At 41.1% G+C, this 23,706-nt stretch overlaps 1 protein-coding gene across 1 annotated transcript in view; it reads left to right on the top strand.

Annotated features, from left to right (window-relative positions):
• LOC143283978 (RING finger protein 150-like) overlaps positions 1-23,706 on the top strand; it is a 59,995-nt gene that overhangs the window by 21,158 nt on the left and 15,131 nt on the right. Inside the window, exons 2-5 of the mRNA XM_076590463.1 lie at positions 7,408-7,673; positions 8,865-8,936; positions 19,849-19,931; positions 22,402-22,498. Coding sequence (XP_076446578.1) covers positions 7,408-7,673; positions 8,865-8,936; positions 19,849-19,931; positions 22,402-22,498 — 518 coding nt within the window. The remainder of the gene's footprint in view (positions 1-7,407; positions 7,674-8,864; positions 8,937-19,848; positions 19,932-22,401; positions 22,499-23,706) is intronic.

Below are 23,706 nucleotides of genomic sequence, written 5' to 3'. Positions count from 1 at the left end.
TTGGTACACAGGTAAGTCTGTACCCACCCAGTGAATTTATCGAACACAGTCACTGCATTGTATTGTGCGACAGTTGTTGGTTTCTCCACAGATGCACTGTTGGTTGGTATTTGTTTCCAGTGAAGTAGAAATCACCTCCTTTGTTTTTCTTGTTTTCTGTTCCTGTTTGAGTTTGGGCTTTTTAAGCCTCTGGAACGGGTCACTTTAAAACTTTCTTGAGCACTTTGAGTTAGCTGATTGTCACCATCCCCATCTTGTGTGTGTGTGTGCATGTGTGCGTGCGCGCGCTTGTGTGTGTGTGTGTGTGTGTGTGTTCTTTCTCTTGGGAGATCTGTCACAAATGTTGACTCAGTGTCTCTGTTCCTACTTGCTTCAGCTCTCTGGCTTCTCTCATTCTCTGTCCCTCTCCTGAAGGTCCTGTGTTTCTCCCTGTCTGTCTGTCTCTGTTCTGTTTGTCTTTTGTCATCTGTCACTACTGTGATGATGATCCTGTGTCAGGGGAAGCAGTCTGCTGTAAGGTGTGAGACAGATATCCTTTGGAGTCAGGTTTAACCCCTCGACTGCTGCTGAAAAATATGCTTGTCCTTGAGGGCTGTCGCCTCAGTTTCACTGATGAAGACTGAGCTCTAGTGATCAGGGTGTTTGATCACCATTCTGTAATTTGGACGTCATCCTCTTGGGACTGCGTTACTTGTGTTCAGGAAAAAATCAGTCATACACCTTTGATCATTTGTACACGCAAAGCAGTAACTGCATTTCAAACTCTTACCACGCTGATCTCATTTCACCACGGTTCAGCAGTCATCAGGGGGTTAATCAGCCCCCCAAGTTGCACAAAACACAGTTGAAGCCAAGTGAAATGTTGTACTACTTGACAGTCAGCACAATGATCAGGGTGCTGGTGTCAGTGTGACCCACTGTCTGTGTCATGTATAGATCCACTCAAGTCAGGGCCTTTCATCAGTCAGTGCTGAGCCAACAACAGTCAGGGGGAGGGCCATTTCTCTCATTCATTAGTTGATGAAAGACTTTTGTTCACCTATCTCTGTCTGTCTGTCTGTCTCTCTCTCTCTCTCTCTCACTCTCTCTCTCTCTCTCTCATCGTCTCTCTTTCTCTCTGTCTGGCTGTCTTGGACTTTCTCTGTTTCCCCCCACCCCCTTTCTCTCTTCTCTCTTTCTCCGCCCTTTCATTTATTCTCCCATGTATGTACCCGGTGATGATTGCATGTGTGTCCTTCAGGTTTCTGTAAGGTATTGATCAGGCCATGGGTGGGGGTCCATCACTGTGTGCGTGTCTTTGTCCGCTGTCCGTTGGCCTTTTGCCTGGTCCTTTCCATGCTTTGTGTCCACACCTGCCTCCCCGACGACACATGGGCAGTCATTAGGCTGTGACTCCTTGATTAGGAGGAGACGGTGCTTTTCACTAATTATCGCCAGGCAGTGAAGCTCACCTGACTGTATGGTGTGTGGGTGTGTGTGTGTCTTGCGTTTCTGTTTGTCAGCTAAATCTGATTAACCCCTTGCCTGCTGCTGACAATTATGCTAGTCAGTGAAGGAAGGGCTGTGACCTCACTAATAGAAGGCATAAGCTTTCTGGTCAGGGCATCAGTCTCCACTCAGTAGATATATATATATATATATATATATATATATATATATGGACTTTTTCCTTTTGGGACAGCATTGTTTATGTTCAGCAAAACCGATTACACCATTTTAAAATTATACAAAGCGCACTAAGTGCACTTCATGTTGATGCTTTACCAGTCTCATTACACCAGTCAGCAGTAAAGGGGTGGGGGTTAAAGAAAAACAGAAGTCAGTCGGTGTCGTTCACTCTCTCATGCCAGGATGAGTTGGGGTTTTTTTGTGTGTGTGATTTTCTCTGATTATGTTCAGAGCTATTTTTCATTGGACTCTTGTCAGTCTGTCGTCGCTTCTGTCCTTCCATTGCCTTTTCCTCCCATTCTGAAGAGCACCTTCTGCCTCTGTGTGTCTTGGCCGTCAGTCTTATTCTCAGCCAGTTGGTTTCGATCTAAACATGACGTTGACCATTGTTGCTATTGCCCTTTCTCTCTCGTTCTCTCTGTGGTGATAAATTTTTTTTTTAGTTTTGCTCAGTCTCACCCTGCCAGTCACTCAGTGGGTCTATTTCTTTCTTGGTTGCTCTCTCTCTCTCTCCCTCTCTCTCTCTCTCTCTCTCTCTCTCTCTCTCTCTCTGTGGAGAGAGGGGGGGGGGTGCATGTGCACGCATGTGTGTGAATGTATTTTCCCATCTGTCTGTGCTCCTCTGCCCTTCATGTTCTCCCTGCCCCCCCACCCCCCCACACACACATGCCGAGACATGGGTACTGGGGATGGGTTGTGGGGGGTAATGGGCAGTCCCCCTGCCCTGTTCTGTCAATTCTCTGTGTTTCTGATTCCTATTTGGGAGGGGAATAGTTCATCATCCCCACTCTGGGCACTGATACCCTCATGATCCTGTGTAAGCAGGCATCAAACCAGCTGCTCTTATGTATAAGCTCCTATTGATCCTGGGAGAGAGAGAGAGAGAGAGCCCTCTTGATACTGTCTGGTGCTGTGACCTCCTTTGGTCTTTTTTTTTTTTTTTTTTTTTCTTTTCTTCACTGGCCTGTGAACCAGGCTTGTCATATTGAAAAGTAAATAGAAATGTGTCATAGACACTGAAAATAGTATATTCCTTGAGTATTGTTGAAAAATACAAACACTGATGAAGTCATATTTTAAGACTTCTAATAGTCGTTCTTGTGGCGAGGGGGGTGGGGGAGGGGGGGGGGGTGATGTTATGGTGCAAATGCAGATTTGTTAAGTGTGTTCTTAATGTTTACATTCATCAGAAATTGTTAGATTATGAATGATTAAATAAGATTAAAAAATTTTAAAAAAAAAGGGGGGGGGGGGTGGTTCTGAAAAAATGGTTACTGTTCGTTATGCATGAAAATTATCTTTGAAGTATATCTGCCAATACAGTGTCATAAAGAGGTGTGTGGTTGAATCCTAGTCTTGCCATTTCTCCCCAATTTCACAAAAAAATAAACTATGCATCCAGTCATTTGGATGAGACAAATCAAGGATATGAAAAACCCTGTATTTGTATTCTCTCCAGGGAGAGCACGTCGCTACACTACAATGCCACCCTTTTTTTTTTCTTTTTTTTTTGTATTTTTTCCTGCATGCAGTTTTATTTTGTTTTTCCTATCAAAGTGGATTTTTCTACAGAATTTTGCCAGGAACAACCCTTTTGTTGCTGTGGGTTCTTTTACGTGCGCTAAGTGCATGCTGCACACTGGACCTCGGTTTATCGTCTCATCCGAATGACTAGCGCCCAGACCACCACTCAAGGTCTAGTGGAGGGGGAGAAAATATCAGCGGCTGAGCCGTGATTCGAACCAGCGCGCTCAGATTCTCTCACTTCCTCGGCAGACGCGTTACCTCTAGGCCATTGCTCCACTATATGTAAGCAACTCTCCAAACTAGTGGACAATAATTTAATGATACCTGTGGCTGTGCAAATTGTACTGGTGCAAAGAATGTATGTTCATATTGATTTTAAAATCTGACACACGTCTACCTCTCAAAGTATTCCTTTATATAATCATTGTTATGGAAGTGTAGGCATGGTTGAATAAATTTAAAGGCGCTGTTCAATATTTCATCTTGCTAAAGAACCATTTGCCTCCTCTCACACTGCATCACATTTGTTGGCTTGTATACATGTGTGTTTACACACAACATGAATCTGTACTAACTCTGTATTTCAGTTGTCCGTATGTGTGTTTGGGGAGGGGTGGGGGAGGGGGTTGTTAACTTTATTTAAATTATCAGAGAGAAGATGACAGTTTGAAAACCTCAGTGATTTACCAGGTTGCTTCCAAAACCAGTCCATTTTGTGTTAAACTCACCTTGATTTTTGCTTGCTCTTGTTATGGAAAATGTGCTTTTGTTTGGGGGTGGGGAAATAAAGCGGTCTTTACAAACAAATAATGTGCATCTCAAGGTTGTTTCAATGGAGAACATTCAGTGAGGAGTCTGCATGAGTGGTGTTTGTAGTTGTTGTTTGCATTCCAGAGCTGAACACTTTAGGGGTCACCCAGTGTGTGTGTGTAGTTCACAAGTTTTATCATGAAATATCATCCAGCTGACCCTGCTGAGCTGAGTTACATTTTATCCATAAGTATTCTCTTTTCAGGGTTAAATGCTCTCCAGATATGAATTAGATTGTATGTCTCCATGATTCCCTTTTTAACATTTGTCTCACCCAGTAGCTGTTTATAAACGTAAACTCAAACACGTCGTTATGCACATCAAGAGCTGCATTCCAGTCACAGCCAATGATTATGTTTTTGTTTCCCATATAACTGAATTCTAATGTGATATATCTTAAAGATGAGTGAATCATAGCTGCTTGGATCATAAATGTCAACTAATGTCACCTGTTTCCCATGTCAATATCTGTTGTGTAATTTGTATATGGTAAAACTGTTATTGAATATAATTCTCACACCCTTACTGCTTGTGCTTAGCCCTACATCACATGATATGCAGTCAAATGTGGTTTGGTTTTCAAATGGGTTTCCTGTTATTTATTGCTACGCTGAACAGAACAATTTCGGGGTCACCTAGTGTGTGTGCACCCTTCCAAGCTAATGTGAGGTCATTCTGTGCCTTTTCTCTGATTGTGAGAGAACATTTATTTATTTATTTATTTATTTATACAGTCATTTATGATGACATTTTTTGACCACACCCCATTTTCAAATGATTTCTTCTCCCTCGACTTTAAGCTTTTTGTATTGCAGATCATGAAGGTAGTTGCTGTGTGAATACAAAGTGCATTGCACAGTGACAGTTTCAGGGTCAGGCTTGTGTCAGGTTGAAGCAACACATTTTTATTGCAGGTTTAGGTATATATATATATATATATAGAGAGAGAGAGAGAGAGAGAGAGAGAGACTCAGATGAGGCCCTGAAAGCGATTGCCATCACATTTATGAAAAGTGTACCATGTCTGAAAGAGTGGGATTTTTTTTGTTTGTTTGTTTGTTGTTGTTTTTTGTTTTGTTTTTTTGGAAGGTTCATTTAACCATCCACAGTGGATAAGTGGTAAGCATCACAAACTGATGATTAGGAGCTAGGTTTAGAGAAAACTGGATTTGAACCCATACAAGTGTGTCTGAATAATTGTCCTCAGAATTCAAACCTGCAGTAACATTAACTGCAGCTCTTTGGCCCCCTTTACTGCTACATGCTCTGTCTCTGCCCATTGTGCAGAGAGGGAGAAACTCAACAGAATGGGAAAAATAATGTATATTCTTCTTCTTCTTTGAAATAGCTGAATGGTTAAAGAATTTCGGTGACGGCGCCTGGTGGGTAAAGGGTGGAGATTTTTCTGATCTCCCAGGTCAACATATGTGCAGACCTGCTAGTGCCTGAACCCCCTTTGTGTGTATACGCAGGCAGAAGATCAAATACGCATGTTACAGATCCTGTAATCCAGGTCAGCGTTCGGTGGGTCATGGAAACAAGAACATACCCAGATTGCACACCCTGCTGCCTACATGGCGGGGTAAATAAACAAAAAGGTCATACATATAGAAAATGTGTATGTGTGTGTGCCTGAAATCTGAAAGACACAGGAAACGAATGATGAGCACCCAGTGGCAGCCGTCAGGCGGCTCTACCCAGGTAGGCAGCCTGTTGTGCAAATGACCCCGTGTTTGTAAAGCACTTATAGCTTGGTCTCCAATTGAGGATAGGCACTATATAAGTATCCATATCAATCAATCGATATATATATGTATGTGTGTGTTTAAAAATGAAAAATGCATTGGCCATGGCTCCAAACAAAGGGGTGTAAGACGGCACTGAGAAAGACCGAGAGGCGAGGAAATGATTTATTCATATCCATAGACGTTTAAGCTCTGGACTGGATCCAGTGAGTGGGTGTGTGAGTGTGAGACAGACAGACAGTGTGATATTATATATAAAGAATTTCCCTCGCACTTTCTCTGTTACTGTCTCTCCAACTCTGAGAACCGACATTTCAGTGTTGGGTACCTTGGTCCTGGTGAGAAAATTATGGATTCTCCCAGACAGCCCCATTTGATTACCTGTCACTTGGCTGTATGTTGGCCCTCCTCTTATCCTGTCTCATGTCTTATCCAGTCTCATGCTCCAGCCCTGCTTGCTCTCTTGGCCAGGGTCATGGATTATGCAAGAGTGTTATCCGGAAAGAGCTGAGCAGTTTTGTGACAGATTACAAGACTAGAAATTCCCAGGTGATGTTTGAGTTGTCCTTGGGGACAAGTAGGTGGGGAAAGTTTCAGTTTGCCCTCCCCAAGTCAAGAAACTGTTCATAGAAGTAACTACTGGCAGTGCGAATTTGACAGGTCAGCAGACATAGCTCATGAGAGGAAGAAAAAAAATAATGAAGGTAGTGCGATTGTTTTCACACTGACGTTTTATGTATAGAAAACGCCTCATCTTGGTGTGAGTGCCCTCTGCTGGGGTTTCTTCCACGTTCACTCATATGTGGGCTATTATGTGTATGACCATTCTTACCCCAGTATGTATGCAGCCATACTCCGATTTCGGGGGTCGCTGGGGTTTCATTCTGGGGAGTAGTGGGGAAGAGTGGGAGCTTGGCAGGAGATGAAGGTGGAGGCAAAGAGGGGAAGACACAAGTGATGTACACAGAAGATGACTGCTCAGTCACCCTTTCAATCACACATTGAAACGTTGGTTGCCCAACAGAGAAGTGAAGAACACTTTTCCACTTATCCACCAGGTTTAGTTGTTCTGGATAATTGGGCGGCTGGGTATTTCAAGCTGCAGATTAAATAAGAATATTTGTTATGGGTGATGAATAGGGCCAAATGTATACCAAAGTGTTTTCCCCCAGTTCGCTGCCAAAGTGTCATTGATTGATTTTGAAATAGATTAAGTGACAGAAAGACAGGGAGTAAAACTGACATTAACACAAGCCAGTAAAACCATGCACATCATAATAAACATGACTCCATTATTCTGGAATTCTGACAACCAGGATCTCAGAGTTTTCCATGTGTTGACGCATGCTCTAAAAGTGCCTGTCTTTTTTTTTTTTAAATATATTTTTTTTTAATTTCCTTTCAGTAGGGAATTTCTTGCTGTCAAGCTTTTTGTTTGTGCAACTTGATTGTTAAATCTGGAATCCAGCTTGAAAGGTAATCATGAATGACATGGTGGTGTGTGGGTTCATCTCAAACAAGTGTGATTGAGTGCTGATGCGTTTTTTGCCCCAGTGAAGTAAAATTTTTCACCCTTTACTTGTAACACTGAACTGATTCTTTTACTCTCTTTTTTTTTTTTTTTTTTTTTTTTCTTTCTTCTTTTTCTGCGAAACAGTCGAGGACCAGGTGTCTATCTTCGTCTCTCAGAAGACGGGCCGGAAGCTGGCGGAGCTGGCGGACAAAGGGGTGCGCGTTATGATCACCATCTCCCCGGGGGAGAAGCAGGCCACCAACGACCTGGGCACCCACAACACCATCAGCAAGACCTCGGTGCTCTTCGTGTCCATCTCCTTCATCGTCCTCATGATTATCTCTCTGGCCTGGCTCGTCTTCTACTACATTCAGCGCTTCCGCTACGCCCACGCCAAGGAGAGGCTGGCCGTGAGTGGGGGACAGCTAGCAGAGTTCTTTCTTTGTCTTGGTCTTTTGTTGTGTTTGTTCTTGTGCTCGTCTTCTTTTTCTTCTTCTGTTTCTGCTGCTGCTTCTTTTTCTGCTTCTTCTGTTTCTGCTTCTTCTTCTGGTTCTGCTTCTTCTTATTTTGTTTCTCCTTCTTATTTTGTTTCTGCTTCTTTTGTTTCTGCTTCTTCTTATTCCATTTCTGCTTTTGCTTCTTCTGTTTCTGCTGCTTCTGTTTATGCCGCTTCTTCTTATTCTTTTTCTGCTTCTTCTGGTTCTGCTTCTTCTGTTTCTGTTTCTGCTTCTTTTCCTTCTTATGTTTCTGCTGCTTCTGCTTCTTCTTATTCTGTTTCTGCTTCTTCTGTTTCTGTTGCTTCTGCTTCTTCTGTTTCTGTTTCTGCTTTTGCTTCTTCTGTATCTGCTGCTTCTGTTTATGCCGCTTCTTCTTATTCTTTTTCTGCTTCTTCTGGTTCTGCTTCTTCTTATTCTGTTTCTGCTTCTTTTCCTTCTTCTGTTTCTGCTGCTTCTGCTTCTTCTTATTCTGTTTCTGCTTCTTCTGTTTCTGTTGCTTCTGCTTCTTCTGTTTCTTCTTCTGTTTCTGCTGCTGCTTCTTCTGTTTCTGCCGCTTCTTCTTATTCTTTTTCTGTTTCTTCTGGTTCTGCTTCTTCTTATTCTGTTTCTGCTTCTTTTGCTTCTTCTGTTTCTGCTTCTTCTTCTGCTTCTTCTGTTTCTGCTCTTTAATAATGATGATGGACACTTATTCAGTACTGTTTATCAAATCGAGTTCAGAGCACTTTACAAGTACAAAAACTCAACTATGAATGATTGAATAAAATAGAATAGATTAAATTGTGCAAATTTCTTCTTCTTCTTCTATTACATAGGTTTATTTATTTTTGTACCCTTTCAGATACCTTTGTTTGTTTGTTCACCCATTTGTGCCATTGATTGAACTAGACTAACTATATGAAAGAGCATACAGCGGTTTATTGTTGGCGTTAGATCTATCTTTTTTTATCTGTTTATATGCCAGTGTTGTTGTTCATTCATTCATTTATAAAATTGATTTTTTGATTGATTGATTCTTCATTTGATTGTTAAGTTAAAGTTATTCCTTTTTTATGATTTTTTTTCCCCCAATAAAACTTACAAAGTGATTTTATTTCTTTCTCACAGAGACGACTTGCCAGTGCAGCGAAAAAGGCCATTGCAAAAATACCCCAGAAGACGGTGAAAAACGGTGATAGGGTAAGTACATTTTTTTCTTTTTTCTTTTTTTTTTTTTTTTTTAAATATAACTTCTTCCACATTTCACAGTTCATTTTGAATGGTATGATAGAATATTGGTTAATTGTTCCATTTCGTGCGTGTGACTGAGGAGACAATGAGCACAAAAAAAGGGTATAAATTTTCAAAAAATTCTGTGCTCTTTTTTATTGGAGAAAGACCCATAAAAGTATATATTTTCTGAAAGGTAAATGAATAAAGAACACAAAACACGTGTTGTTTTCCCATTTTATATGTTTTTAGTGACATGCTGTTGTTTTGAAATCAGTGTTTTGTTTTTTGTCATACTTTCAACTTGTTCACTACAGCCATTAGTCACGTAATTTGTACTAAAATATATTTTCTGAACAAATGGATATCTGCGCACACAGAATTATACTAGAACAACCACAATTTTAAAAAAAATTATAAAAAAAAATTAAAAAGAGACAGATACACAATGCACTGTGACTTCTCCAAGTGATAATGTGGATGAGAGGCCACGCCCCCTCAGTCTCCATCCCCCTCCTCTTCACCCATCTCACACATGGTCACTTTATCCAGTTCTCATCAGTCCGTGTTGGCTAAGTGCCAAGAAAATCGCTCACACTGTGTCCTGCTAATAATTCAGTTACTTTCTGTCGTCTCCTAAGGTTTGCACAGCCGGCATCACTTACTGATAGTCTATATTGGCCACTCTCTTGATTGCTCCCTTTATTTTCTATCAAATCGTCCTATAAATGTTCATCACTGTCTTCTTCGAATTTACGCTTCAATTATTTCTGAGCATCAGCTAAAGAAAGCAGTCTTGGTTGATTTAGTTCGCTGCGATCGCATGTCTTGAGCACGGCGTCAGTCTGACATTTTGTTGAGCAAGCGAGGAGAGGAGCCAGGCAAACACTGGGACAGTAACCCAACCAAAACGTTCAAATAAAGGACTGCCTCATGACGTAGATGGGGTTTCTAGCTGTGAATAGAATCCAGAAAGATTCCCCAAGCTAAAGCTACCAGTATTTTTGTCAACGAACTGAACGCAAAGCAGGGAAAAGTCAGAATATTTCGATGACGAGTTATCTCCTTATTGTGGCAGCGAAGCATACATGCTTGCCAGTTATCTCATCATATAGGCAGCCTAGGGGTTAAAACAATAACAGTTACAACAACAATATTAACACACAAACAGTGGAGACTTGGTGTTCCAACACAATCACTTTGTTAACACGTATAAGTGAAAAAAAAAAAAGAACAATATCAGCTGAGACTTACTCATAGCTGTCGCTTTGCACATGTAGATAAAACCAAGAACAACAGCAACAAAAAAAACAAAAACAAAAAACAACAACATCAAACAAGGGAGGCCTGGTGTTTACACACAATTAATTTGTTTGCACTTGTATGTAAATTGATTTGGTGGTGGTGGTGTTGTCGCATATAAATGAACTTACAGGGAGACCAGAGAAGTGTGTAGTGGGGGTTGTAGGTAGCAGTCACAGACATACATGTGGGGGCCAACTTTTGTTGGGAAGAGAGGAAGGGTTGAACTGCACCTGCCTAAACTGCATCGTGTTGTTGTAGAGAGACCTTTGCCTTCTATTGTTCTGCCTCATGGTTTGTACACAACACAGTTGGCTGACAGGGACAGACACACACACACACACACACACACACACACACACATATAGAAAGAGAGACAGATAGAAAGAAGGGAAAAGAGGGAGGAAAATAATGAAAGAAAACAAGTTTTACGAAGTCTTAAATTCTTTCTTTAGGTTTTTTTTTTTCGGAGGCTGTGTGGGTCTGTGTCTGTATGTGTGTGTGTTTGCTGCTGTTGTTTTTTTGTTGGGGTTTTTTTTGTTGTTGTTACTTTTTTGTCGTCGTTTGTTTGCTGTCTAATCAGTCAGTCCAGCAGTCAGGTCTGACAACATGGAAACAAACAAAAGCAGTAGTCACAGCACACCAAGATAACTAATGAAACTAATCTCTTTTTTATTTTTAAAAGGGAACTAATGAAACTAATCTCTTTTTTATTTTTAAAAGGGAACTGAAATAATCACCATGACCATGTCTGGTTTGGTTGTTGACCAATCATAAAGTTCTGCAAAACAACAGTTTGTCTGGGCAGCCACCACCATGCGACAGGGTGTGGGGGGTGTGGGGGGGGGGAGATGTTGGAGGGTGTGAAGGTAAGGTTGGTGGGGATAGTTTCTTCTGTGACCCCACGACCCAGAAGGCTGTGAATATCATGTCCCGTGTCTGCATGCGAATGGGTGATTGCCTGTGCTTTGAGCCAGACTTTTTTACTTGAGACAAATTCACTGTACAAAATGCCATTCACCAGTATCATTGTTGACAACAGTGCAGTCATTCTGATGAGATGTGTGTAGCGTGTATAAGAGAACCCATGGCAACAAAGGGGTTGTCCTTGTCAAAATTCTGTAGAAAAATAGACTTTCAGTGATAGGAAAAAAACAAAAAGGCTCGCAGGCAGTAAAAAAAAAAAGGGGGGGGTGGGGGTAGTGCTATGGTAGAGCAGGCTGAAAATACTTTGCGAAATTACAGACAATTCTTCCAGTAATAATGGATCTGTTAAGTGAGGTATTTGTCTCTGTAGCATAAAATCAGGATTAGATTAGTAAACTTTCTCTGTCCTGTCAATTTCTTCCCTGTTTTTCTCCACCGACTGCCCATTTGTGTGGGTTGATTAGAATAATAATAATTATTATTATTGTTGTCAATTAGATTAAAACGAATTCTTTATAAAAAAAAAATAAAAAAACCCCAAAAAACAAGAGTTGTCTCAAGTTAGGAAATGATCTTTTTTTCAGTGTTAGTAATACACTGAGTTAGCTGGTTTCAAAGCTTAAAGTTTCCTTTGTTCATATTTCAGTGTGTTTCTGCACTTTTTGTGTTTGAAAAGTACTCCGTCTTTCACACTATTGGGATATAGGAGGGTCAAGTCAAAAAATATATTTTGCGGACTCACACAGAGCAAAGAAATCTGTTCTGATTGGTTGCTTTTGACAGAGAAATAGGTCAAAAGTGCTGAAATTAGCTTATATGTTGCAACTGCATAGATTCAGAAATTTGTAAAAATTTCCCTGATTCCTTGTCCGGATTGCTCATATGAAAATAATGTGTGACGCATATATTCCCTGTGGGGAATGTCAAGGTGTAGCGAGTGAACTGGAAATCCTGTCAGGACTAACAGGGCTGACATTAAGAAATAATGATTTCAGTATTACAGGAAATAGATGTATGTATGTATAACAGAAACAAAATTGAAAAGAGTATGACAATATGTGTGTGTGTGTGTGTGTGTAGATGAAAGAGAAAAAGAAAAGAACCTGTCAATAGATGCATGTATATTACAGAAAAAGAAAAGAATCCAACATAAGATGCATGTATATATATAACAGAAAAGAATCCAACATTAGATGCACCTCTCTCTCTCTCTCCAAAAAAGTTATATATATATAACTGAAAATAATCCAACAATACATACATGCATATATGTAACAGAAAAAGAAAAGAATGCAACAACAGATACGTGTATATGTAACAGAAAAGAATGCAACAACTTACTAATCATATTATTAATGAAGGCTGTTTGACATTGTATGGATCAGGAACCATCGCAGATGACTCGGGTTTTCCCCATATGTGTTTCTGATATCAGAGACAGTATTGTTACAACAGAACCATCACAAGGAGATGGCAGTGGAATATGTGTGTATGTGAGAGAGAGAGAGAGAGAGAGAGCGTAGACAAAGTTGATATCGTATGTGATAATACATGCATGCATATCTTGAGTTTTAGAAAAATGTTAGCAACTTTTTTTTGTAAAGGGGGGAGGGGGGGGGGGGGGGGGGGAGAGAAATCTGCTGACAGTGAAGAAATTGCAATGATGCACACACATTTCCACATAAGAAATATCTCATTATCAGTGAAGAAGAGATAGAAATGGGTCTTCATTAAGAATGGAAGAAGTGGGGTGTCGTTGTTTGTTGGGTTTTGATGTCTTTTTTTCATATTCATATTTTAAAGTGTTATGCTGAATAATTGAGGAACAAAACAAAAAAACAAAAAAAAAACCAGAAGTTTTTTTTTGTTTTTTTTTGTTTTTTTAAGTGCTGTGCTGAAACCCCTAACATGTGTTGATGAGTCATGCTTTGTAACCAACACTTTTTTTTTTTTCTAACAAGACTGATGTGGTGAACAAAACAAGCTCTTTATCTCCATGTCAAGGACACACAGACAGTGTAGAACAGCGTGGAACAATGCACACACACACATACACAGAGGCTGCCAAGTCACACGACACATGAGGCAGTCTAGGCATTCACCCAGCACAATGCAGAATTTCTGTCCATGGTATATCACAGGGTTCAGGGAAGCCGGGAAAAGTCTTTGAAAAATAGGAAGACTGTTTATTTCAAGGGCTGGAAAACTCACAGAAAGAAATAAATGCTACACCCTGCAGATTCTGGAAAAGTCTTGGATTTTTCATGATACCTTTCATCTGGCCTTCAGTAATTAAGATTTTGCCTCCTTCGGTTGCACAGACACATGCTTACACTACAGACTCACAGTCAACTCACACACGCACACACGAACGCACACACGCACGCACATGCACACACACACATTCACTCATTCATCACACACACACAGACATTCATTCATTCATTCATGTACACCATTACATGTGCACACACTCACAAAAATTAACAAAATTCAACTATCACTTGAATATCAAAATTAATTTAACATAACCATGCCCTGAATATTACTAGATGAAAATACAACAGGCACGCACGCACACACACACACACACGCATGCATGCATGTGCACCCCTCCCCCAACCCCATACATACAAACACACACACACATGCACGCACCCTTGTTATCATCACCCCAATCTCACCCTCTCCTTGTGTCTGACCACACATCGAACCGTTAACACACCACACACATGCAAACAACAACAACACACACACATGCACCAGTGACAAACACACACACACACACACACACACACACACACACACACACACACACACACACATATATATATATATATATATATATATGTATGCATGTATGTATCATATGTGTGAGCAGTTTTACCCCACACACCTCATCCCAAGCCCTCTACCCCCAGCCCCTCCCCAGTCCTGGCCGCAGCTTCAGTTAGATGCATAACATAACAGTCGTACTGCTCAGGGGGGGTGGGGGTGACAGGGAAAGTTGGGCAGGAGGTTTTGGAGGTGTGTTTGGGAGGGGGGGGGGGGACAAAATGCCTCCCGCTCCCTGTTGGCGTGTGACAAGCAGCAGAAGTGAAGAAGTCGTGGCAGCAGCGTTTGTAAGAGCTTATGAATATGCAAATCCTTTCGGGGGCCAGTTGCTTGCTGGACAGGGTCGGTAATGGCGTGCCAAGCATCGTGTTAATAGAAAAGACATTTCGGTTGTGGGGCTGGTTGGGCGACAGAACTTGTTTTACTCACAGCCCTTGTGCAGGTCTGCATGACGGGACGGGCACTTGGAAGCGAGTTTGCTCCTTCATTTATTTGTTTGTTTGTTTGAGGGGTAGTTGTGTTGTTACAATGGTGTCTTTTTGGAGAACTATGGTGCAGTAGTGGTGTTAAGATGGTGTGTTTGTGGAGAAATTTATATTTGTTTGTTTGATGGCAGTTGTGGTGTGATGTCTTTGTGGAGAAATGCAGCTGTTTGTTGTTTGCTTGGTGGTAGTCATGGTGTTAAGATGCTGTCTTTGTGGAGAAATTCGTTTGTTTGTTGGTAGTTGTGGTGTTAAGATGGTGTCTTTGTAAAGAAATATAGCAGTTTGTTTGCATGGCGGAAGTTGTGGTGTTAAGATGCTTTGTGGCGAAATACAATTGTTTGTTTGGTGGTAGTTGTGGTGTTAAGATGATGTCTTTGTACAGAAATATAGCAGTTTATTTGCATGGTGGAAGTTGTGGTGTTGAGATGGTGTCTTTGTGGATAAATACACTGATCCAAAAAAAATACATGGATCGCTCATTGGCCAGGAACGCTGAAGCCAACTGGACGCCACATTGGTACTTGTATCTGGCCATCAGTCTGTTGAGAAGTCGTCTACTAACTGGTGGTAGTTTCTGAACTGTAACCATGTAGCTTTAATGAAATTTGTGTCATGCCTGCCCCCATGACTTGCCAAATGTTGTCTTGATTGATATCTGCCAATGGTTTATTTACCACAGTGACACGTAGCGCAAACTTGCTGTGGAGGCACACACACAGGAATGTCTGCTTAACTAATGTCGCGAGCAAGTGAAAGCTTGATATGGAGCAGTCATTGTAGCCAGCTGAGCGTTTGGCTACATATATGAAGTTACAGCTTAGCGCTGTACTGACACGAGCAGCAGAATGGCTGATTAAACACTTCGTTGGCTTCAGTTAGCAAAGGGGCACTACCCACCTATTATATACATATCAGTTGGAGAAATACAGCTGTTTGCTTACTTGGCAGTAGATGTGGTCTTAAGGTGGTGTCTTTGTTGAAAAATATAGCTCTGTTTGGCGGTAGTTGTGGTGTTCAGATGTTTTTTGTGTGGAAAAAATATAGCTGTCTGTTTGGTGGTAATCGTGTTTAGTTGGTGACCTTATGGAGAAATACAGTTGTTTCAGGCAACACACAGTTGTGGATTTTTGTTTTGTTCATTACTTCCTGTCTGTTTACTCTGTTCACTGATAGAGTTGGGTTGGAAAAGCTATGCTTTAGTTAACTTTAAGGCATTGACACTGAATCATTGGAAATGGAATGAAATTAGTGCGCAAGGTCAGTCAGTGTCATGCTTGTTAATCAGTTATTTATCTTTTGTTTGCTTTCTTAACTTGTCTGCTCAGCATATTGCACGATCAACAAGTGCTTTTTATTTGGGAAGGGTTGGCGGTTTTTGTGTGTGCATGTGGGGGTGGTGGTTGTGTTTGGAGGTGTGTGTGTGTGCGCGCATGCACACGCGCGCGCGCGCGTGTGTGTGTGTGTGTGTCACTTTGTGTGTGTGTGTAATGGTGTGTGAGTGTGTTTGTGTTTGTCTCACTATATGAGTATGTGTGTGGACATTTGTGTATGTGTTATTGTAGGTAAAACAACAAATGATGTTGATTAATAAATGTCTGTGATCACTGATCAGTTGTCATACACTTAATGATAATAATAATAATAGACATTTGTTGAGTGCTTTCCTCCCTTAAAGAGAGCTCAAAGCGCTTTACAATAAACATCAAACACACACACACACGTGCGCGTGCACAATATCTCACAAAAGAAAGAAAAAGAAAAAAAGCGATTTAGCGCACAATGAAACAAAACAGATTCAGAGACTTCGCATATTACATAATTACACACACACACACACAGTGAAAAAGAGAGTGAGTTTGCATGGCTTATAACTGAAAAGGTATGGAAGGTCTATGGATAGGCGTTTTCAAAAAGATGTGTTTTCAGACCAGTTTTGAAAGATTGAAATGAAGGAGAGTGGCGAAGATCGTGAGGTAAACTGTTCCAAACATATGGAGCTGAATAAGAAAAGGAAGAATCACTGAAGGATCGGATTTTAACACGGGGAGCAAGTAGCTGCCATGAATCGGAAGATGATCCGAGTTGTCAACGGGGTGTGTAGGTTTGAATCAATTCTCTCAGATATTGAGGAGCAGCACCCAAACTGGAGTTGAAGGTGAGAATTGCAACTTTGTACTGAATGCGGGCAGAAATTGGTAACCAGAGGAGAGAACGCAGAAGATGAGTGATATTGTCAGTCTTTTTGGTTCTAAAGATTAATCTTGCTCCTGCGTTTTGAACTTTCTGGAGTTTTTGTATTAAGTATCTAGGACAACCAATGAGGAGTGAGCTACAGTTACTTAGTCTGGACAAGACAAGAGAGCACACCAGAGTTTGTGTTGCTTGAGTAGTAAGGAGATGTTGGATGGAACTGATCTTTCGAATTTGAAACTGTGCAGCCTTGCAGAGATTGTTTACATATTTCTTCATTGTGAGGTTTGAATCAAACGTCACACCCAGATTTTTCACTGAAGATACAAAGTCTACATCTGAATCTCCAATCTTAAGAGAGGAAGGCAATAAGTTGTTTATAGACAGTCTGCTTGAAGGAATAATAATAGCTTCAGTTTTACAGTCATTTAACTGTAGTTTGTTTTGATTCATCCAAGCCTTAACGTCAGCAATACACCTTTGAAGTTCCCCAATGGAAGAGTCAAGATTGGAAAAAGTCATTTCTTTGTAGAGCTGGTTATCGTCAGCAAAGGCATGGTGATTTACAGAATGGTTTTTGACAACATCGAAAAGTGGTTGAGTATAGAGAATAAACAGAACCGGTCCTAGCACAGATCCTTGCTGAACACCGTATATAAATGTTGATGGGAAAGATTGATGGCCATTTAATGTGACTGTTTCTGTTCTGTTTGTAAGGTATGATTGGAACCATGACAGTGCGGAGCCAGAGATGCCAAAGGAGTATCTAAGTCTGTTTAGCAAGATAGCATGGTCAGTGGTATCAAAAGCAGCAGAAAGATCAAGCAGTGTAAGAACACATATTTTACTATTGTCAAGGGATGTTAAAATACCATCCATGATTTTTACAAGTGCGGTTTCAGTGCCATGCTCCTTCCCCCAACATCCATCCCTCCCCACTAAAAAATTAAAAGGGGAAGAAAAAAAGACAAAAACAAAAAAAAAAAAAGAGAGAGACACACACACACACACACACACACACACACACACACACACACACACACACACACACACACACTACCCTCCCCCCACCTGTCATTAGACACAGATGAGATACACCAATACAGAAGTCAAGCCATGCTAACAACCTCACAGGCATGTGAATAATCCAATCCCTGATAGCACAATAGACTGATTGTTTGCCGAGACAGCCCCCCCCCCTTTCCCCCTCCCCCAAAATGGGACAGTGTCTGACTGACCACATCCTGCTCCTTCTCCCTTCACTTCCTGCTCCCCCCCCCACCCCCCCCTCCTCCACCATCCTCCTTCCTGACAGGGGAGTGTCAGACAAGCTGTTCAATTAAAAGTCTCATTGATTTCCTCTACAGGTCATTGAACTGCTCTCTGAGTGCTTCTGAAAAATGAGTGTTGTCTGGTTGTTTCTTGGAAAGAAGTTTTTGCCTTGCTTTGTCTGATCCTTTGATACAAAGGGAATCAGGTAGACAGAGAGGTTGGAAAGGTGGAGGGGAAGGGTCAGGTAGAAGAGCAAGAGAGAAGGGTTCAAAGGAGTGGTCAGGGGTGTGGTGGGTGGTGAGGTGTGCTTCGAGAATTATTCTCTAAGGTATGGGCTTTAGAAGGATTGATTTACAGACGAGGGAGAGAAATGACAGAAACATGGTTTTTCACCTGGTTGACTCACTTGTGTAAACAAAGTGAGTCTATGTTTTAACCTGGTGTTCGGGTGTCCGTGTGTCTGTGTGTCCGTGGTAAACTTTAACATTGACATTTTCTCTGCAAATACTTTGTCAGTTGACACCAAATTTGGCATAAAAATAGGAAAAATTCAGTTCTTTCCAGTGATCTTGTTTAAAACAATATTGCACCTCTAGGATGGGCACAAAAAAATAAAAAAGAAGCCTAATTATATGCAAACTGCATTTACTGTTATATTTATATTTTTTGCATTCTCTAAACTTGGCACTTTGACCTCTTATTCTGACACAACAACAAGAGGAGTCATTATTATCAATTTTTGTTCAAACAGGAACTTCTTTTGCTAAGCATGGAATTTTTATTTATTTTGCAAACGTTTTAGTGCAGATAGTAAAAAAGGGAAATTACTCTGTAATTAATGCTAGGGGACTTAATTTATCACAAGTGAGTCTTGAAGGCCTTGCCTCTCTTGTTTTGCTTTATCCTGAAAACCAGCACAGTGTGAAGGTGAAGACAGGCAGGAAGAAACCAGCTTGTTTTTTGCAGCAATTTACCCCCGCCCCCAATAAAAAACAAAAAAACCCAAAATGACAAAAAACAAAGCAACAACAACAGAGTGTGGCCGCCTAAATGATGGCAGGGTTAAAAACGGCGATACACATAAATGCCTGCTCATACAATGCCCACAATTGCAGACGAAAAAGAAATTTTGCAACTTGATAAATTACATCATATATGTGTATTTGTACTTTCTGACAGGACTTAATGTAACACTTTCTTGTTGTCCTGTTGATTTTGTTATATTTATATTGTTACATTTTCAAATAAAATCGAGACCAAAAAAACAAAAAATCTTGTAACTGTGTGATACGTCGTTTTGATCAGTTCTCAACAGACACTCATCTTCCTTGTGCTCAGTTGTGAGAGGAATTTGTCTTCGTATTAAAATGACATATCACACAGTTACAATAAGAATTGTCTCGATTTGATCAGAATGAGATATCGCTCAGTTTTTATAAGGATCTGTTACGATTCTATAAAAGCAACATTTTATGTCATAATGATAAGAATTGTTTCAGATTGATCAAAACGACATACACCACAGTTGCGAAGAAAATCTGTCTTGATTTGGTCAAGTTGACAGATCGTGCAGTTGTGATGAAAATCTGTCTGGGTGTGATCAAAACAACATTTCACTCCCAGATCTAAATAATGTATAATACAAGGAGCAGCAGTACAGTGTGTGCTACAGCATAGTGTAAGACAATAGCACATTGTTCAGAACAGTCCAGCAGTATAATGCCAGTGCAATACTGTTGAATAAGTTTTTTCATTTTCGGCCACAGATTGAAGTTTGAATGCTTTCCTCTTACCTGTCATGAACTGGAGTGCCTCTTATTGATGACTTTGTGTTGAATATTGATGTGTTTGTGTTTGTGTTTGTGTTGCAGGAGCTGGAGAGCGACTTTGATCAGTGTGCAGTGTGCATTGAGGGTTACAGGCCTCATGATGTCATCCGCATATTGCCTTGCAAGTAAGTGTGTGTGTGTGTGTGTGTGACTTTGTATAAGCAGCATTACATGCATGCTATTTGTATTAGTGGATGTTCAGTATGGTGATGATAATATCTGGGAATGTTGAAGACGTCCCTGGTGTTTTGTTTTGTTGTTTTTAATCTTTTTGGAAATTTCTTTGTGTTTTCGTCGTTGTTTTTAATTTCTTCTTGTTTTTGATTCATGTTGAACATATTTTTGGAATGGTTTTAACAAATTATAGATTCATGTATGGAGTCCGGGTTGACTAGAAGCATCAGTACAACACCACAACAAAGCACAGACTGTTTAACCCCACAACTGCCGCTGACAAGTACTTTTGTCAATGGAGGGGCTGTCACCTCACTGAGATCAGATTAAGTTTATGGGCGTCAGGATGTCATGATGATGACGATGATGATGATGATGAAATGGATACTTACATAGCACCTATCTGCAGTCGAAGACCAGCTCCAAACACTTTACAAACATGGAGTCATTTACACAACAGGCTGCCTACCTGGGGAGAGCTGACTGACAGCTGCCATTTGGGCTCTCATTCATTTCCTGTTTCATTCAGTTGGTTTTAATCAGGCACACATGTGCTCGTACAGACATGCACCATTTTACGTGTATGACTGTTTTGCTTATTTAGCTCGCCATGTAGGCAACCATATTCCATTTTCGGGGGTGTGCATGCTGGTTATGTTCTTGTTTTTATAATTCACCAAACACCAAAATGGATCACAGGATCTTTAACATGCTTATTTGATCTTCTGCATGTGTAAACACACGAAGGGGGTTCAGGTTCAGACAAGTCTGGGCATGTGGACCTGGGAGATCGGAAAAATCTCCACCCTTTACCCACCAGGCATCCTTACCGAGATATGAACCCGGGACCCTCAAATTGAAAGTCCAACTCTTTAACCGCTTGGCTATTGCGGAGTGTCAGATCACCATCCTTTATTCTGGGGATTGCAGTACTTGTGTTCAGCTAAATCAGTCACAGCAGTTAAAAAGTACGCAGAACGTACCCACTGTTTTTTAGAATCATGCCACACTGATGTCATGTCACCAGCGTTCAGGAGTCAAGGGGTTTATAGCGCTTTATGCTTTTTCAACACTTGTCTTGCAGAGTAGGTGCCCTGGCACAGCTGGTTAGGTGCTGGACTTATGATCCAGTGTTCTTCGGTGATCAAAGTTTGAGGCCCTGCTTTGTTCTTGGTGTTGTGTCTTTGAGAAAGGCATGACTTCACTGTGATTTTCCTTCACTCCTTTTGGGTCAGGTGTGAATGGGTACCAGACTTCGGTTGGGGGAGGTTAATTTAAAATGACAGGACTGGGCCCCCCCCAACTCCTCTCCACCCCACCTTCCCATGCCAAGCCCTTGACATAGTGGATATGAATTTACGGCCTTGATGGCCGTAAAAGGTCAAGGGACCTGCCTTGAACCTTCCTTAAGCCTTGAACCTTCCTTCAGCCTTGAACCTTCCTTTCCTAAAGCCTTGAACCTTCCTTTAACCTTGAACCTTCCTTCAGCCTTGAACCTTCCTTAACCTTCTTTAAGCCTTGAACCTTCCTTCAATCTTGAACCTTCCTTCAGCCTTGAACCTGCAGTGCGGAGTTGTGTTCAGAGATGCCAACTGGTGTGTTCGATCGCAAGTTTGTTCCGATGTTACCCCAGCGTCAGAATTGTTTTGATGAGGTCATTTTCGACTACATAGCATGGTCACATGTATGTTTACCTGTTGTAGCATTACCCAGACGCTCTAGACCTATTGATCACAAGGCCAGGGCAGTCACTGCTAACTTTGGTCTCGCGTTATGATGCTCTGTTAACCGCGTGCATGTTTACATTGAAACAGCATTGAGTGGACCAATCAGCTTAATCATAGCAGTTAACACCATGTTGCAAGCTGGCCCAGGTGTTTGTATACTTTGTAAAGAAAATGCACATTTGCTGATGTGGCTTGGAGTGTGAGTCTGAGTGTTCCTGCCAAATTCAAAATGTTCCTACCAAATTTCCAGATTTGTATTTCTCATTTTTTGTCACAACAGATTTCTCTGTGTGAAATTCGGGCTGCTCTCCTGAGGGAGAGGGCGTCACTACACTGAAAGTGCCACTCCCCCGCCCCCCTGACCCCCTGCCTGCAGTTTTATTTGTTTTTCCTATCAAAGTGGATTTTTCTACAGAATTTTGCCAGGAACAATCCTTTTGTTGCTGTGGGTTCTTTTACGCGCGCTAAGTGCATGCTGCACAAGGGACCTCGGTTTAGCATCTCATCCAAATGACTAGCGTCCAGACCACCACTCAAGGTCTAGTGGAGGGGGGGGAAATATCGGCGGCTGAGCTGTGACTCAAACCAGCGCACTCAGATTCTCTCTCGCTTCATTGGCTGACACGCTACCTCTAGGCTATCACTCCAGATTTTGTTCCTACAGGGGGTTGGCATGTCTGTGTGTGTGTTGCAGGCACGTGTACCACAAATCGTGCGTGGACCCCTGGTTGCTGGACCAGCGCAGCTGCCCCATGTGCAAGCTGGATATACTGCGAGCCTATGGCATGCAGGTAGGTGCCTGCCCACCTGCCTGCCTCGTGCAGGTGTCTTGTCTGTGACTGCACCACACCTTGCTTGTTCTCTTCTGTTTTGCTGCTTGTTTTTGTTTCATGTCCAGATCTTTGTGGTTCCGTTGTACATACAGTTTATTTTGTTTAGGCCATGTTCTGTTTTGGTTTGGTTTTTTGTTCGTTTATTTTATTTTTTTAAATTTAGATCTGTTTTTTTTGTTGTTGTTTTTTTTTTGTTTGTTTGTTTTACTGTTTATTTTGATTGGGAGCCAGTGGAGAGGAGAGAGAGGGGGTTAGGGGGGTAAGCTGAGATGAAGTGTGTGAGATAGGATCAACTCCAGGGCTTTGAAAGGCTGAACCAGCAGCTGTGATCAACTGTTCTGCTCTGCTTTACCTTTCATTTTATTATGATTTATTTAGACCTTGTTGTTCTGCTTTGCTATTTATTCTTGGTTAAACTATTAATGTGTTGATGGTTTTAAAATGATGAAGTGAAGGTGTTGAAATTTTATTGGTCTAATAATGTTTGCTTTTTGTACTGTAGGTATGTTGTTGTTGTTTTTTAACTTCTCACAAAAATAAGGTATGTTCCTCTGTGCCTCTTGTTTTATCATGAGTCACATCTTTGTATCTGTAGCCCTGTGCACATATGTGTCTGTGCACCAGCCTCTTTGTATCAGAATATTTTCAGAGCTAGGAACACTCAAGAACTTTTTTAATTTTTAATTTTTAAAAAAAAATTTTTAACAACAGCGAAATAGTGTTAACATTTTCCATTTGAATATAGACAGGAAGCAGTGAATCAGGTTAATCAGTTCCAAAACAAGATGACTTTTTTTTTTTTGGACAGCAAAATGTTGAGACAAGTGACATTTTCTTCTCCTCAATTGAACATTCATTTTGACAGCAGCACTTGACAAATGATCACGAAAAAGGAGCTTTCCCAACAAAACCCTGATAAAGGATGTCACGATGAAACAGCACAAACCACTTCCATAACACCCTTCACAAGAAAGTGAGACTGTGATGACAGGTGTTTGGCAGTCAGGAAAGCAGTGACTGTGATGACAGGTGTTTGGCAGTCAGGAAAGCAATGACTGATGACTGGTGTTTGGCAGTCAGGAAAGCAATGACTGATGACAGGTGTTTGGCAGTCAGGAAAGCAATGACTGTGATGACAGGTGTTTGGCAGTCAGGAAAGTAATGAC

The sequence above is a fragment of the Babylonia areolata genome, chromosome 7 (genome assembly GCF_041734735.1).
Source record: "Babylonia areolata isolate BAREFJ2019XMU chromosome 7, ASM4173473v1, whole genome shotgun sequence".
NCBI classification, from domain to species: domain Eukaryota; kingdom Metazoa; phylum Mollusca; class Gastropoda; order Neogastropoda; family Buccinidae; genus Babylonia; species Babylonia areolata.
This window is presented reverse-complemented; position numbering and strand designations above follow the sequence as displayed.